The sequence below is a fragment of the Trachemys scripta genome, chromosome 4 (genome assembly GCF_013100865.1).
Source record: "Trachemys scripta elegans isolate TJP31775 chromosome 4, CAS_Tse_1.0, whole genome shotgun sequence".
NCBI lineage: Eukaryota > Metazoa > Chordata > Testudines > Emydidae > Trachemys > Trachemys scripta.
The window spans coordinates 84921152-84939052 of NC_048301.1; the positions used below are offsets into that span (position 1 = coordinate 84921152).

Sequence of the window (17901 nt, forward strand, 5' to 3'; positions counted from 1 at the left end):
ATTAAATCATCATCCTCTTAAAACATGCAAGAGGCAGGCAAAGCGTCACCATATTTCATCTGGGATGATGCGTCAGTGGCTCTTCTTTCTTCCCCTCCCTCCAACTCCTGCCACATATGCAGAGGGAGGAGCTGGCCGAGCTATATGAGAAGTGGGAGGCTGGCAGCCTTAAACTGGTGCTTTGCTGGAGCGGACTGCAGCATCACACATACGGATGGGAGGGAAGAGATGGAAGGGAGGGGAGAGTAAGTTGCAGGCCCTTCAGCCCTGTTGGCAGCTTGGGTAATGAGAGTAACACATGGCCCATATTTCTGGAAGGTGCTTTGGGAACCGTTGGTCTGGAAGGTGCCTTAGAAGTACAGAATATTATTATTTTATGCCAAGCTTTAGCACAGCATACATTTGTGCGTGTGAATGGTTGTAATGGAACTGCTGTTAGACCTTTAAAGACTATGCCGTCAATGTGCCTCACTGTAACCACTTATCTTGTATTTATATTTACCACACTTGGTGGGCAGTGATGGTGAGGCTTATCACATCTGAGATGCTGCAGTGATAATCTTCTTCCTGTGATTATTATGGTAGTAGCCCTGTGTAGTCTGCCCAGATAGGTTTTTTTTTTTTTCTTCTTCAGTCTGAATAAACAAGCTACTCCTGCCATGAATATGTCATTATGTCCTGGAATTGAAGCAGTCCATATTAGGCTCTTAAATTTGAATCCCTGCTGTGTTCAGCCATTGTGGCATCCTTAATATTAGTTTTAACTCAGTTTTCAAATGTCAGATCAGCAAACTGAAAAGCAGATCTTTTTCTCTCTTGTATTTTTTTTTCTGGTAGAGCATGATGAATGTGGCAGCGGACAGCACAACTGTGATGAAAATGCAATCTGTACTAACACTGTCAGGGGACATAGCTGCACCTGCAAACCTGGATATGTGGGGAATGGGACCATCTGTCGAGGTAGGTCTGTTACTCTAGGAACTTGAGAAAAGCCACAGACTCTATTAATATTTTTTGACAGTCACCTAAGTTCTGGTAGCGCATGATGCTGGGCTCTGTCAAAGATTCATTGTCTGAATTATCACCTGGCAATGGTAGTATGCATAGAGATAATTGATTTGTGAATAACGTCCTATCACAGGACAGTATTTTTGAATTGTTTTTAAAAAACCCTTTAAGTATATTGCCAATTAAAGTTGTAATTTAAGTCTGTTTCATGCAGCTTTTAAACTGTGTTTTGTGTCTTAAACTGAGTTAGTGTCAGATATGCCATAAACTACCACCTTCATGTTTTAAACTAGGTTCATGTAGCCTTTAAACTGGTATAATCTTGTAGCATCATGTAGCAATGCCATGGGCTATTAAAGTTACAGAAGTGATTGATGGGGATGTTTTTGTCCATGATGTGTTTTAATTTACAGCACACCTATAAAGTGAAGATCTGCATTTGGTAGATTTCACTGTAGCTTAGACCATGAGTATCTGGAATCAGTCCATCTTGCTGTAAAATGGCAGTTTTTGTTGGTCTTTTTTTAAGAAAGGAAAGATTAAGCTGTTTCATAAAGATAGAAGAGGAAATATACACCATCAACCAGCTGGCTCACTAATGACTGCAACTTGGAAATGTCATTGTATTGTGCCTGCAATGCCTGTTGTTGTTATGTGTTTTAGGAATGTCTCACGGTTGTCTCATAAAATGCTATTAATTGCTCCATCATTGATTCCACAATTCCTGGCTTCCAAAACATTATTGCCATAATGGCTAATTTGTTGGAAACTACTGCTGATGTAAAATAATAGTGCATCCAGAAAACATTCATATGCACTTAGATTTGGGGAGAAATATTAGCTTTCTTTCAGTGTTATGAATTGGTAGAATTGTCTTGAAGTGATGGATGGTGAACCACCACTTCCAGTTTAAATTCTTCACCAAGGTTTCCACAGTCTATCAGGTGTCAAAGTAGCATGTGCCATGTGATAATCTCTCCATCTGACTAACTCTCTGGAATGTACAACAATCTCAAGATATTTAGAAAAAATAAAATGGTTTCTAAATGAATATAGCAGGGACTGCAAAAATGAGAATGTAATGAAGACAATAGTCCAGAGTCATCCTATAGAAGTCAAAGAAGTCACACCAAGAATCAGTTTTGCCCAGTATTTTCCCAATTCTTGCTTGCATGGATTGTAAGTTACAACATTTCCAAATAAAGTTTCAAGCAGAGGTGAATGAATATACTCTCTAAGTTTGACAATGGCTTTTCCCCCCTGTAGACTATAGGGTGTGGGACAACTCTTGACTCCGCTGTGTGCAACAAGGACATTTTTGATTGACTCAAACAGGACATTTTTTTGGTTTTACTTTGCTGGATTTGTACACCCAGAGTTTTACTTTGAGTTTCAGGTTGAAAGGGCTGAAAAAACTTGAAGCAAAACTCATCCAGTCACCATTTAGTTTAACCTGGTAGTTTAATAGGAAAATATTCAGGGTTCTTTTTTTTTTTTAACTCTTTTAATGAACTTGTGCTGAGATTCAAGCTTGAAATGAAATCCCAAAGCAGATGAATTTCCATTTCATTTTCAAATATTCTTCCAGCTTTGTTCTCAAAATGCCTAGAATTACACAACTGAATGAAGATATAACTGCCTTTTAAAAAAGTGGCTAACATGGAAATGCAAAAAACAGAGCTGTAGAATTTTGTGGTTGTTTACATCCCAACTGGGAAATATATCTACAGAACCCATGTTGAAAATTTTTGGAGCTTGAAAAAGTGAGTGATATTCTCTAATATTCCAGATGGGAAGAAGCCCCTTAATGGGAAGCTATGGAGAAATTCTTCTCTCACTACAGAAGGAGCTATGGATAATTTAGATGGTACTCAAGTGGTACGAGACTTGGTAATCAGTAAACACAGAGGCTGTAAAATAATGGGCCAGATTGCTTAGTAGTAAAATTGCATAACACCAGTCAAGTCAAAGGAGCAATGCTGAGGATAACACCAGCTGAGGATCTGGCCCATATCATAATTCACTTAAATGGTCTAGAATTGTTTCATAAACTTTTACAAATGGTGTATATATACACAACAATCATTTCAGCCACTAATGACCTGATCCACCTCTGGGGTGGATCAAGGCAGCTTATTATCACACAGCAACACCACATGCCAACAGGGAAAGGATGATTTTGTAGCCAAAACACAGGCGTAGGAGTCTATTCCTGGTTCTGCCACATACTTCCCACGTGGCCTTGGGCAAGTCATATGAGCATTCTGTACCTTATTTTCTGTATAAGTAAAATGTGGATGATGAAAACCATGTTGTGAGGCATAATCAACAAACTCAGCAATCCTTGGAAGGCTCTATAGAAATGTAGAATATTATTCTTAATCTTTTAGGAGAGCAAGTATAGGGGAATAATGCAGCCAAATGAAACGACATGGAGAGCTTTGGAGTAGGCATAATGAAAGTAGCCTGATAGGAGTTTGTCCAAGACACCTGAACTAACACTCTGTGTAGGGAAGAGGCGGGAGGAGGCTGAGAAAGAGAGAAATAGTCAGGTAAAAAGGAAAGCAGAGAGAATCTGGGAAGTAGAGACGACAATCGGTTTTGATTTATGACTAAAAATATTAGGAAGAGGAAAACAAAATCATTAATAAAAGTACACAGTAACAGGCAGCAAGTAGGAACATTTATTTCATGCACAAAGGATTGTGTCTACTTCATAAATATAGTGGACTAGAGAATTTCAGAATGTAATTAAGGACAAGATGTTGTCAAAGTGGACATGGAAATAATCGGTAAGAAGAATGGTGTAAAAGGATTCAGACAAAAACAAAATGCATGTCTCTTTAAAAAAAAATGTGTAACACAAAAATATGTACTACTTAAGTTTAATTGACATGAAAATAGCAAGAGACCTGAAGATGAACAAAAGTAAACCTTTATAGATACATAAGAAGCAAACACATAGGCAAAGAGACAGGAAGGTCACTGCTGGGCAAGTGTAGAACAGTAAAGGCAAATGTGGCCTTTATTTGCTGTGGGCATAAACAAATTCTTGATCTCAATGTAGAAGTGGACTATAACATTGCAGAGAGGAACATCTTGTTGGGGGAGAGATGGGAAAAGAAGGCTGAGGTGACGTGGAATGGCAAGACTGTGTGATACGGTGTTGCAGCAAATAATAAACTTGACAAAATACCAGGTGGAGAGTCAGATAAATTACATCCTGGGACTTTTCAGGCAGTAACAAGGAAACTGGGAAAGCCCGTGGCAAAAGTATTTATGGCGCCAAAGACAGAGGACTGGAATGTGGCTAATATTATATAGATTATATACCTATAAAGTTGCTTTTAGCTACAGAAAAAATGTTGGTAAGATTGATAAGGAACAAGAATGTATAATATTATATATTGCAGTTCAGAAAATAGAAACTAGCACAGATACATAAAGGAAACTCATGCCAAGCAAGTTTGCTTGAATGACTTGAATACACTATGGAATTAGTAGGTCAGGATGAAACCACGGCTGTAAAGCAAATCAGCTAGACTTCAGGAGAAGACTTAATACTGTAGCACAAAGCCAATTAATTTACAAAGACAGAATGCAAAGTAAAGTGGTTTAGTAATAGTCTCAAGAAAATGGAAAAGTTGAGGGTAGAGGATGGAGAATCATAAAATTGTAGGACTGTAGGGACCTTGAGAGGTTTTCTAGTCCAGTTCCCTGCATTCAAGGTATGACTAAGTATTATCTAGACCATCCCTGACAGGTGTTTGTCTAACGTTCTCTTAAAAATCGCCAATGACAGAGATTGCACAACCCCCTAGGCAATTTATTCAAGTGCTTAAGCATCCGGACTGTAAGGCAGTTTTTCCTAATGTCCAACCTCAACTGCCTTTGCTGCAATTTAAGCCCATTGCTTCTTGTCCTGTTCTCGGAGGTTAAGGAGAACAATTTTTCTCTCTCCTCTTGTAATAATATTTTACGTACATGAAAACTATCATCATGTCCCTCCTCAGTCTTCTCTTCTCCAGACTAAACAAACCAAATATTTTCAGTCTTTCCTCAAAGGTCATGTTTTCTAGATCTTTAATAATTTTTGTTGCTCTTCTCTGGACTTTCTCCAATTTATCCACATCTTTCCTGAAATGTGATGCCCAGAACTGAGGCCTAATCAGCACAGAATAGCGTGGAATAATTTCTTGTGTGTTGCTTACAACACTACCATTAATACAGCCAAGAATGATATTTGCTTTTTTTGCAACAGCGTTACACTGTTGACTCGTATTTAGCTTGTGATCCACCGTGACCCCCCAGATCACTTTCCACAGCACTCCTTCCTAGGCAATCCTTTCCCATTTTGTATGCATGCAACTGAATGTTCCTTTCTAAGTGGAGTACTTTGCATTTGTTCTTATTGAATTTTATCCTATTTACTTCAGCTTGTCCAGATCATTTTGAATTTTAGTCCTGTCCTCCAAAGCACTTGCAACTTGTCCCAGCTTGGTATTGTCTGCAAACTTTGCCCTTATCTAAATAATTGATGAAAACATTGAAGAGAACCAGACCCAGAGCTGATCTCTGTGGGACCCCACTTGATATGCCCTTCCAGCTTGACTGAGAGCCACTGATAACTACTCTCTGGGAACAGTTTTCCAACTAGTTATGCACCCATCTCATAGTAGCTCTATCTAGATTGTGTTTCCCTAGTTTGTTTATGAGAAGGTCATGTGAGACAGAATCAAAATCCTTACTAAAGTCAAAATATATCACATTTACCACCACCCCCACCCTCCCACAAGGTTTATTACCTTGTCAAAGAAAGTTATTAGGTTGGTTTGACACAATTTTTTCCTGACAAATTGATTGGTTAATTATTTGCTCCATTATCTTTCCGGATTCTGAAGTTAAGATGACTGGTCTGTAATTCCCCCGATTGTCTTTATTCCCTTTTTTATAGATCGGCACTATATTTGCCCCTTTCCAGTCCTCTGGAATCTCTTCCACCTTCCATGACTTTTCCAAGATAATCACACTAATGGCTCAGATATCTCTGCAGTCAGATCTTTGCATATTCTGGGATGTATTTCATCAGGCCCTAGTGACTTGAAAACATCTAACTACAGATGTTCCCCTTCTTCAGTTTGCTGTACATGAGTGATCCTGTAACAGGCCATCATTTCAGTAGTAGATAGAAATAGAGTCAATCTTGAATGGAAAAGAGGGAACATGAGATCATATTTGTCAGAACCTGTTTCCACATTAGGCAGACAGAGAAATGCCATCAAGTTGAGTGTAGGGACCTGCTTCACTTGCCCAATAATAGATAATTATAATTAGTTGATATGTTTCTCATCAGTTATTCTTGTTAAATAATGGATTGACTGCACAGTAGTAAAAAATAGTAGGAGAAAATTTTTACCAAAATGCAATAATAAAACCACTAGTAGATATGAAACAGGTAGTGTTTCTACTGATTTCAGCAGGTACGAGCCATGAAGACTCCTTTATTCAGATTTTTTTCTCACATTTGTTTTACACTGTTGTAACTCTAGTGGTTCAATTGTAACTATTCCTGGTTTTTGCTGGTGTAAATGAAAAAAGGATCCGGTCACTTGGTTTTATTTCTGCCTCTGCCACTGACCCACTTTGTGACCTTTGGTAAGTATCATTGAATCTCTTTACACCACAGTTTGCCCATCTGTAAATAGAATATTCTGCACTTTAGTTATCATTGTGTTACAGAGTTCAATTTTAGCAAGTGTGTGATGGGGCATTCTCCCCACACTAACCCTGGAGCAGTTAATATAAGAAAGAGAGACCAATTAACCATAGGCTGCACCTGGGAGGGCGCTAGGATACAATATGGCTTAATTGGGAATGAAGTTTACCTGGGCAGAAAGATATGGGACTTCTGCAAAGCCAGGGAACTGGCAACAGAGCCTGCAGTCACACTCCCCGATACAAGGGAGGAGAGTAGGCCCTGTAATAGAAGGTGGCGGAAGCAGTCCAAGGAAGGAGCAGTAAAGGCTGGGAGAATAAAGACCTGAGCTACTGGGTCAAGAGTCCCTGGATTGGAACCTGCTGGAGAAGGCAGGCCTGGGTTCCTCTACAGTACGCTGTAGGAGTGGCATGCCAGGAGCAGCCTATTTGGGGACTGCTGGGGACAGTTTGATAATAGCCCAGGAAGGGGGAACTTCAATGTGTTTTAGCCGGAGGGCTAAACCATGAAGAGGAAAGCTCAGGAGCATGAGAGAGCCCATGCAGTGAGTGAATGGAATGATGGACTCAGCAATCGTCAGACTATGTGGCAGGGCCGCCCAGAGGATTCAGGGGGCCTGGGGCAAAGCAATTTCGGGGGCCCCTTCCATAAAAAAAAATTGCAATACTATACAATACTATATTCTCGTGGGGGACCCTGTGGGGACCAGGGCAAATTGCCCCACTTGCTCTCTTCCCCCCGCCCCCCCCCCACACACATAGGTGGTCCTTGGAAAAATAAAACTTCCGCATCTCGGCACAAACCCAGGTTTGAGAAAACTTCTTTACAAGGTATCACTGGTTCTCAGCATCAGCTAGTGCTAAAAGGCACTAAAGCTCATTAAAAGGGTTGGACAAATATTTTCCGTCAAAACTTTTTTTGGATCAAAGACTAGGGGTTTTTAAAAAGCAGAAAAAAATCAGACAATGTGCATTTTCCTTCAAAATTTGTTGTGGTTTTTTTAATTGAAAAGCTGAAATTAATCTGCCAAAACCTGAATATGGTTTGGGGTTTCAGAAGTGTGTGGCCAAATATTTGCTGCTTGCAGTGTTTGATTGTTTAAAGAAACAATAAACAAAATTCTGCTTTAAAAAAAATCCAAAACTTTTGAACCACTTCAGCTTGTGACCTAAATGCCTGAACCCATCCAGTCAGAGGTTTTTCCAGGTTTCTGATACTCTGCTGGCTTCCTTGACTCATATCTGTCTCCATAACTTTGGGTTAATTTAGGTTAGAACATAAGAACAGCCATACTGGGTCAGACCAAAGGTCCATCCAGCCCAGTATCCTGTCTACCGACAATGGCCAATGCCAAGTGCCCCAGAGGGAGTGAACCTAACAGTTAATGATCAAGTTATCTCTCTCCTGCCTTTAAACCTTTATTTTGTAAAAACCTTATTGCTAATGGCAAAATCCAAAATGTAGAATACAAACTTTGAACACAATTTGAATTTTTCAGGGTGATTTAATGAAAAAATGAATTGCTAAGAACGAATAATAAAAGTTTAAAAATCATCCCTGTTGACAATTTTTTCCCACTGGATTGTCTCACTTTTCTTTGTGTCCCTTTTGCACCAACCTTAACAGTGTTAAGGCAGACTGACATCCCAAATGCCTGTATTGTGTGACAAGCAAATGTGCTTGTGTGTTCATATAATTGCTATAAAAGCATGTGGTTTTGCTGAGGAATGGATGGCTTTTCGTATCCATTGGAGGTGGAATTGAAAGCCTTTAATGGCATATTGGATTATATTATTGACAGCATTATAGGTAACATGAAAGTGGAAAGGAATGCACAAGGCTTTCTCTGTAGCTTCTGATTGCCGTGCTTTTGTAGGTTTGGGGTGGACTAATATGTACATTTAAACTACAGGGTTTTTTTCCCCACACTCTTTAATCTACTTCCTAAATAAAAAAGTTTAAAATGCAATAATACAGAAAATTCTATATTTTAGGTTTGTGATTATACATCAACTCAGCCTGCTGGATTTATTATAAGTAAGAGAAAAGACTTCCTCCAGTTCATTATTTTCCTCTCTCTTCCTTTCTCAGTATGGAATGTTAGATTTTTTTTTAAAGTTGCGTCCATTGAGATTCATGTAGTATGAAGAAAGACATTTACACAAATAGACTATGTAAACTTTCTAAACTATTGCAGCTTTGAATGCTGTCCTTACATTGGTTTTAGAATGTAATAAAATTAATTTTTTTCTTGTCCATAGAGCACCAAGATGTAATAGAACAGATAATCTGGCAATGAAAGAAGTTGAAAGTCTGGGGAAATATTTTTACATTCAGCTCTAAATTATACCACACAGTTTGAGTCTTCAGCCTTTACAGACACACAAATAGTTCTTCTAAATTTTTCAGGACTCCATCTGTGAATAAGAGGCTGGAGAATTGTGTCCATGAATGGATCCAGTACTACTTGTGAGCTTGTTAAAGGTGGTTTATTAATTAGTATAAATCATGACAATGTATCTTTTTAAAGTATGTATCATGGGACCTGCCAGGGGCCAGATACTGCTCCTTTTACTGGTCTGTACCATCAGCTAGTGGAAATCAGTGTAACACTGATTTACATTGGCTGAATTCAGAGTGGGCCAGAGCAAAACAACTATGAATTATATACAAGAAACAGCCTTTGGGTCCAAATGATGTAAAGCACCTATTTTCAAGGAAAATAATTTATAGCATGATCCTGCAGTGTCTTACTCCTGTGAGTAGTCCCATTGAGTTCAACAGGATTACTTAAGGCTGCTTGTAAAAGAAGCAGTGAGAGAAAAAAAGGCATCTTTAAAAAGTGGAAGTTAAATCCTAGTGAAGAAAATAGAAAGGAGCACAAACTCTGGCAAATTAAGTGTAAAAAGACAAGTAGGAAGGCCAAAAAAGAATTTGAGGAATAGTTAGCCAAAGACTCAAAAAGTAATATTTTTTTTGAAAGTACAACAGAAGCATGAAACTGAACAACCAGTGGGGTCACTGGACGATCGAGGTGCTAAAGGAGCACTCAAGGACGATAAGGCCATTGCGGAGAAATTAAATGAATTCTTTGCATTGGTCTTCATAGCTGAGGATGTGAGGGAGATTCCCAAATTTGAGCTATTCTTTTTAGGTGACAGATCTGAGGAACTGTCCCTGATTAAGGTATCATTAGAGGAGGTTTTGGAACAAATTGATAAATTAAACAGCAATAAGTCACCAGGACCAGATGGTATTCACCCAAGAGTTCTGAAGGAACTCAAATGTGAAATTGCAGAACTATTAACTGTAGTCTGTAACCTGTCATTTAAATCAGCTTCTGTACCAAATGACTGGAGGATAGCTAATGTGACGCCAATTTTTTTAAAGGGCTCCGGAGGTGATCCTGGCAATTATAGGCCAGTAAGCCAGACTTCAGTACCGGGAAAACTGGTTGAAACGATAATAAAGAACAACATTGTCAGACATATAGATGAACATAATTTGTTGAGGAAGAGTCAACATAGTTTTAGTAAAGGGAATCATGCCTCACCAATCTACTATAATTCTTTAAGGGGTCAACAAATATGTGGACCAAGAGGATCCAGTGGATATAGTGTACTTAGATTTTCAGAAAGACTTTGAGAAGGTCCCTCAGCAAAGGCTCTTACGCAAAGTAAGCTGCCATGGGATAAGAAGGGAGGTGCTCTCATGGATTGGTAACTGGTTAAAAGATAGGAAACAAAGGGTAGGTATAAATGGTCAGTTTTCAGAATGGAGAGAGGTAAATAGTGGTGTCCTCCAGGGGTCTGTTCTGGGACCAGTCCTAGTCAACATATTCATAAATGATCTGGAAAAAAGGGTAAACAGTGAGGTGACAAAATTTGCAGATGATACAAAATTACTAAAGATAGTTAAGACCCAGGCAGAATGCGAAGAGCTACAAAAGGATCTCTCAAAACTGGGTGACTGGGCAACAAAATGGCAGATGAAATTTAATGTTGATTAATGCAAAGTAATGCACATTGGAAAGCATAATCCCAATTATACATATAAAATGATGGGGTCTAAATTAGCTGTTACCACTCAAGAGATCTTGGAATCATTGTGGATAGTTCTCTGAAAACATCCACTCAATGTGCAGCGGCAATCAAAAAAGCAAACAAAATGCTGGGAATAATTAAGAAAGGGATAGATAGTAGGACAGAAAATATCATGTTGCGTCTATATAAATCCATGGTACGCCCACATCGTGAATACTGTGTGCAGGTGTGGTCGTCCCATCTCAAAAAAGATATATTGGAATTGGAAAAGGGTCAGAAAAGGGCAACAAAAATGATTAGGGGGTATGGAATGGCTTCTGTATGAGGAGAGATTAATAAGACTGGGACTTTTCAGCTTGGAAACGAGACGACTAAGGGGAGATATAATAGAGGTATATAAAATCATGAGTGGTGTGGAGAAAGTGAATAAGGAAGTGTTGTTTATTACTTCTCATAACAGAAGAACTAGGGGTCACCAAATGAAAGTAATAGGCAGCATGTTTAAAACAAATAAAAGGAAGTGTTTCTTCACACAACACAGTTAACCTGTGGAACTCCTTGCCAGAGGATGTTGTGAATGCCAAGACCAAGGTTCAAAAAACAACTAGATACATTCATGGAGGATAGGTCCATCAATGGCTGTTAGCCAGGATGGGCAGGAATGGTGTCCCTAGCCTCTGTTTGTCAGAAGCTGGGAATGAGCAACAGGGGATGGATCACTTGATGATTACCTGTTCTGTTCATTCCCTCTGGAGCACTTGGCACTGGCCACTGTCGGAAGCCTGGATACTGGGCTAGATGGACCTTTGGGTCTGACTCAGTAGGGCCATTCTTATGTTCTTATGAATGACCTGATCTTACTCCGATAGGTTCAAATTCTGATACCTTTACTCACATTGAGTTTTGGTTTGCTCCAGATTAGCTCCATTGAAATGAGTGGGACTATTCTGGGCTCAGAAGTATTGTACAACATGAATAAGGGTATTACAGTAAAGTTTACTGAAATCAGTGAAGAGATTCTCAGTGTCTTCCTTGGGAGTTGTATTGAGTCTTGTGGGAATATGGTTTTACAGGACCAGATCCTTGATTTTGACATTGTATTGTTTATTTTGGGATGTAGCCCTTTTTGGTCTGGACTTCTCAACATGAGGCTTGCAAATGCAGACTGGTGTTCTAAATATTTATTTATTTATTTACTTAAACAGCATAAAAGCACCATGTTTTCCATGCTGATGATGCCCTCTCATCAATTAAAAACCCAGTTCAAAGTTAAGATGGTCCAAACAAAAGATTTGCTTTTTAAAAGGGAATAGTAGCCTCAATTGACCTCACACATTGAACTGTATTGATCCAGTAACCTTTATAGGCTGGGAAATAATTCTGGGAAGATATTTAATTCCCCAGGCAGGTTTTTCTTTTCTTTTTGTACTGAATGATCCACATGAGATAAGCTTGCCAGTTTAATTCAAAGCAATAGCAATTTCATAACCACTCAGTCAGTATCAACAAACAAGAAGCTTAAAAAAGACCCTGCCTTTATGTATTGGTTCCAGACAATACATTCTGTTTAACACTGCTGGGAATCCAAGACTTTCAATATTAAACGTATTCATTGCTCTTCTCTTGCTTTTTTAAAAGAGGCTGTGCTTTCTAAAAGCAAAAATATAATGATTTTTCTTGGTTTTAATCACATTATTATCCACTTTTCATTTACCCCAGTTCTGGTCTGTTGTGACACCATTTCCATAAATAACTGTTTCCATACAAACATTAAATCTATCTCCCCTTGTAAGTATTCTCACACTTTTTATCAAACTGTCTGTACTGGGCTATCTTGATTATCACTTCAAAAGTTTTTTTTCTCTTACTTAATTGGCCTCTCAGAGTTGGTAAGACAACTCCCACCTGTTCATGCTCTCTGTATGTGTGTATATATATCTCCTCAATATATGTTCCATTCTATATGCATCCGAAGAAGTGGGCTGTAGTCCACGAAAGCTTATGCTCTAATAAATTTGTTAGTCTCTAAGGTGCCACAAGTACTCCTGTTCTTTTTGCGGATACAGACTAACACGGCTGCTACTCTGGAACCTGTCTGCATATAGAACATTATATATAATTATATCCTGCAAAGTTGTGGGGGAGGGGTGGGAGAGGCAGAAAATGGAAGACATGATATAGACCTATCAAACTCAGAAGGCAACTGTCCTCCTTGCCCCCAAAGCAAATGATGACCCTGACGCCAGCATTAGCTCCACAGCACGGTCCTCTATTGTTTGAACTGTTGGGGTAACTGATAGCAATAGCAGGCGGATATCTTCTATGTGTACCTGCCACTAGAGGGGGTGGAGTTGCACTCTTTGCTAGCATGTTTCACAGTTGTTTGCTAGGCAGCAAAGTAATGTTGAGACTTGGGAATAATAGATTTGGATTCCATGTTGTGGAGCGGAGTGTGCTCTAATGGTTGTAACACTTCCGGGGTACCCAGGGTTGTGAGGCACCTGCTATCGCCTGACCTTAGCAAGAGAAAGCTTTGTCTGTGCCTGCTGTGGGTCAACTCCTTGACTCCACCAGCCATGGGCAACACAAGCACTGCCCTCTTAGCCAATGTAGGCTCTGCTGTCTCTCTGCAGGTTAACAATAGGCACGCTCCATCCCCCAAGCCCTATGAGCAGCCCAATGGAGCAGCCCCTCCCTGATCCATGGGACACTTGCAGTATTCATAGATCTGTTGTTCCCAAAAGATACAGTACTCCCCAGCTTACCAGTTACATCTCAGATGATCACTGCACTGAACATCAAGCACTTAGTTAAGATTATAGTAAAAACAAGTTTATTTAACAAAGTATGGGTGATAACAAGTAGAAATATTGGAAACAAATGGTTACATATAAAATAAAACCATAACATGCATTCTAGAGCCTAGATTTAATTAACAAAATACCATCATGTCTAATAAAGTATTGTTCCTCAGTGTTTTCATGCCAGGCAGGCTGTGATCCCTTTTTCATAAGAGAAGCAACATTGTCAGCTTGTCTCCTCGGTGAAGACTCTCTGCACCCCCAAATATACACCAATGTTCCTTCCATTGTCTTTACTTGTAAAGATAATGCCCTCCTGCTGTTTATTTTTTCCTGTGGCCTCCCTCCTTGTTGATTTCACAAGCTCTTCATTGGCATTTGACTCATTATACCAAAAGGCCCCCAGTGTAAGACTACAATGCCTCATACGCTTGTGACCAGAGGGAGAGAGAAACCTTGTCTGCGTTCTGTTTTAAAGACGCATGTCACCTCTTGGTAACCTGCTTTAACTTCAAGGATTTGAGAACGTAATTTCCAGTTTAGATACATAACTCCTTAAATACTATCCTTATATACATTTTGAAATAATTATTATGATCAGTGGGCTACTGGCTCTTGATAGAGCTCTTGCATGCCACCATTTGGTAAACTTAATATGCCTACATCTGACCCTTTAAAATTCTATACCTCTGGAACCAAGAGGTCCGTAGGTCATAGTGGTTACATTACAGACCTCTCTGCCTCTCTCCCCTCCCCAGCTTCTCCCTGCTAACTTCTGCTCCTATCTCCACTTTCCCTACCCCCGTTCCTTTCTCTTCTGTCTGTTTCCTATGCTCCTACCCATCTGCCCACTCCACAGTTCCTGGCCCTCTCCACTGTTCATATTCTCTCCATCATCTTCTTTCCCCACCGGGTTCTCATTACTCACCTCTCGGTATTCAAGTCATGGAGCTTCCTCTTTCTCTTCCACTCTGCCTGGGCAACCAAAGATGAAGCATTAAAAATACAGAAGAGACATTCTCCCCACTTTCAGTTCTGGTGCCTAGGGCCACATTGGCCCCTAGTAAAAGGGAGGAGTAATGGCAGCCCCTTTAATCCTTGGATGGAGCATCTCCAGTTGCTCTGTGCAGATGACACGTACAAGGTCTTGTCAGCATGTGAGAGGTGTGATATGGTAGAGCATGCTCAGCCCATATGGAACCTTGAGGAAATTCAACTTTCAAACTCTTAATAGGTCTGTACGAAGATTTTTTCAGAGGCTCATAACTTGGACGAATTTGGTTAGACTTTTACAGGGATGGAAAAAGGCACAAAAAGGCTGACACAAATGTCACCCTAATGCCAAATTTAAAGTCTCTGCTTCAAAGCATGGGGGAACTGGAGCTTCTTGTAAGAATGGTTTTAATATGGGCAAAACATTGTACTGTTCGCAATTTTTTTCTGAGAAATGACTGACCTGTTTTAGTTGAAATTTTGCAAAAATAATTCAGTATATGCTAGACACCCAGCATGGGAAACTTTAAATTTAAGTTGAGCAATGTTAACCGGGTACTATAATGTAGAGTTTTGGGCAGCTTTAACTATAGGCATCTATCATTCTGCCTAGATGCCTAACAGGTTTAGATTAAGCCCTGCAGTTGAAATTGCTACTTATTTGTTGAGTATTAGATATGGGAAGTCTAGAAGCCATGTGGGATGCTTGACAGGCCCATTTGCATGCTAATACCCAGAATGCTTTTCCATCTCACAGCTGTTTCACAGTGGTGCTGGTGTCCTAGCTCCTGGAACATGCTGTAAAGTTTAGGCACCCTTGTGTGTTCACAGAGTTTTTATCTATAGTGTTGTGCAGTAAAAATAATAAATGTTTCTATGCTAAGTGAGCATATGCTAAGTACAAGACTAATTGCTAGACTAAATAGTATACTCATAATGGTACCTGAAAAAAAATGCAATGGTGAAAAACATCCATTTCAGAGTCTACTAAAAAAAGAAATTGTTATGAAGAGTGTATCATCAAAATGAATGATTGGACAAATTCAGTGCATAAACTGCAATGAAGATGCAAGTTAAAATAGCTTAGGACACATTACATGTAAAGAGAATGAAAAGTTAAGATACATCAAGGAGATGTAGAGGTTGAACGGGGCAGCCTTTAACATCATTTGAGATTGAGTCATCCCAAAGGTAAAGCTGAATGTTTCATATCACAGAAAAACTAGTGGGCTTGCCTTAAATATTTCTGAAGTGGTAGAGCTCCATGAGTTCTATGGTGACCTACCCTGGCCTGCGTTCATCACCTAGCTTGTAAAAACTTCAGCAGACAGGAGCATCACCTTGATAGTACTTGCAGCTTTATCCTTTAAATTGTGTCCATACAGATGGAAATTGTTGGACTGAGTTTTTGAAATTAAGCTTCCTTATGACTATTTATCACCAGAACCCTATTCCTACATGGCAGATTTAAACCTTGACATATAGAATCCAGATAGATTTCAAGGCTGTAAGATATTGTAACTACAAGTAACACAGGATCACTTATGAACTTTTGAAAAAGTCTGTTGCAAGCCATGCTTTACCTATGTATACAGCATGTATCCTAATTAACTGACTGAATGAATAAAGGATGATATTTTCTTGTTTAATCTTTTCCTACTGTAGTTCTCTTAAGAACCATTTCACAAATATAATGAAATTCATACTCTTTATTCCCCTGATCTTAAACTAAGATGTATTTTGAAATTTTAAAGTACACTTAGTACAGCAGTTGAAGGATGGACTTCTGGCTAGGCTGCTGCACTAAGGGACTGTTTGATAGCTGTGAAGAACCCAGCTACTGTCCCCCTGTTCAGCAGCTTTGGGTTATAAGACAGGAACATCTAGAAACTTATCTTCAATTCTGTTGTAGGACAATGGTTGGAACCAGAATAAAAATGGATGGGAATTTGAAAAGATGTTGTCCCTCGAGCCTGACCTTGATCACTTGGGCCAAAGTGATTTTGATTGCTCTATTTTTTTCATTGTATAAGCATCAAAATTCTGAAATGGCTTAGGCATTAAATGTTTTCCCATTACATATTCTGTTTAAAATTGGCTTGGTTGATTACTCAGGTCACTGGAAGAGTTACACCAGTACCTGTTGTAAACAACAACTTACACCCACAATCCACATCATAAGGAATCTAATAAGCCATCCGTGCTAAAGTTAGATTTTACAAATCTGGAGCAATATTTCTTCATGTTGGGTGCTTAAATTGAAAATAAAATGTGCATATTAAGCAGAAACATGATATACACATGGAAACATGATTTTGGATGTTTTTATGATGTGTTGCTAAGTTCTGAATTGTGATTTTTTTTTTTTAAATATAGGTTTCAAAATCTTTTATATTGCTTTTTCCTGGCAGCCACTGAGAAATATGCAGGCCTTCAGTGCTAATAAAATATGCCATAGAGTGTGACTGAATTTAATTTTAAGCAAACCTGGCATATTATATTTGCATCTGAATATAGTTATTTAATTCTTATCACTTAATATTCTTCCTGACATTCCGACCCTGCTGAGCACCATAAACCATGTCTCCTAGGTTATATCAGACAGGCCCAGTCATGATTGCATTCATTTTCGATAGGCTTGTTGAGCACATGTTAATAAGGTAATATATAAGTGGACAGATAGTCTATTCTTCCCTTTGAAATTAGGTTTGACAGACAGTATTTCAAGTTGCCTCAGGAGCCTAAAATATTACTACCCATGAGAATGTCTAGGTATCATGAAAGAAAGCATCTTCATTAAGAGTTTGTTCATGCAGTCTAAAGAGTGCATGCACTTTCCCTGGATTTTTACTGTTTATTTGTAACATAGTATAACACTGAAATGCTTCATAATACTGATTGTCCTGAAGCGTAGTAGATTGGTGTTCATGCCTCATATTGATGATTTCAATGTATTGCAAAAACAACATTTATCTCCATTTAGATGAGCCATTTAAATATTTCCCCTCATATAAATACTGATTCACAACTGGTGCACAAGGTTGAAAATACTTCTAATATATGGGAAATTATCTTAACCTTACAGCTGGTAACACAGCAGTTTATTAAATATGCAATAGATTAAGGTTTCTGAAGTTTGTGGCTGTACAAGCAGTTAGTCATGTTTATGTAGAGAATGATATTTGTTCCTGAGGGCTGCCGAACACATGCTCACAGTGTGATCTATCTAATGATGAATCAAATGGCTGTGGATGTGAATAATTCAAAAAATTAGGCAGTTGTACTGAAAAGCAAGAAATCAGAAACCATCTTGGGGGCTGCTTAAAAGAGATATCAATCA

The 17901-nt window shown here is 39.0% G+C and overlaps 1 protein-coding gene across 3 annotated transcripts in view; it reads left to right on the forward strand.

Moving 5' to 3' along the window:
* Positions 1-17901, forward strand: part of NELL1 (neural EGFL like 1) — a 438513-nt gene that overhangs the window by 238721 nt on the left and 181891 nt on the right. For all 3 annotated transcript variants that reach the window (XM_034769800.1, XM_034769799.1, XM_034769797.1), the window contains one exon: positions 838-960. In XM_034769800.1, coding sequence (XP_034625691.1) covers positions 838-960 — 123 coding nt within the window. The remainder of the gene's footprint in view (positions 1-837; positions 961-17901) is intronic.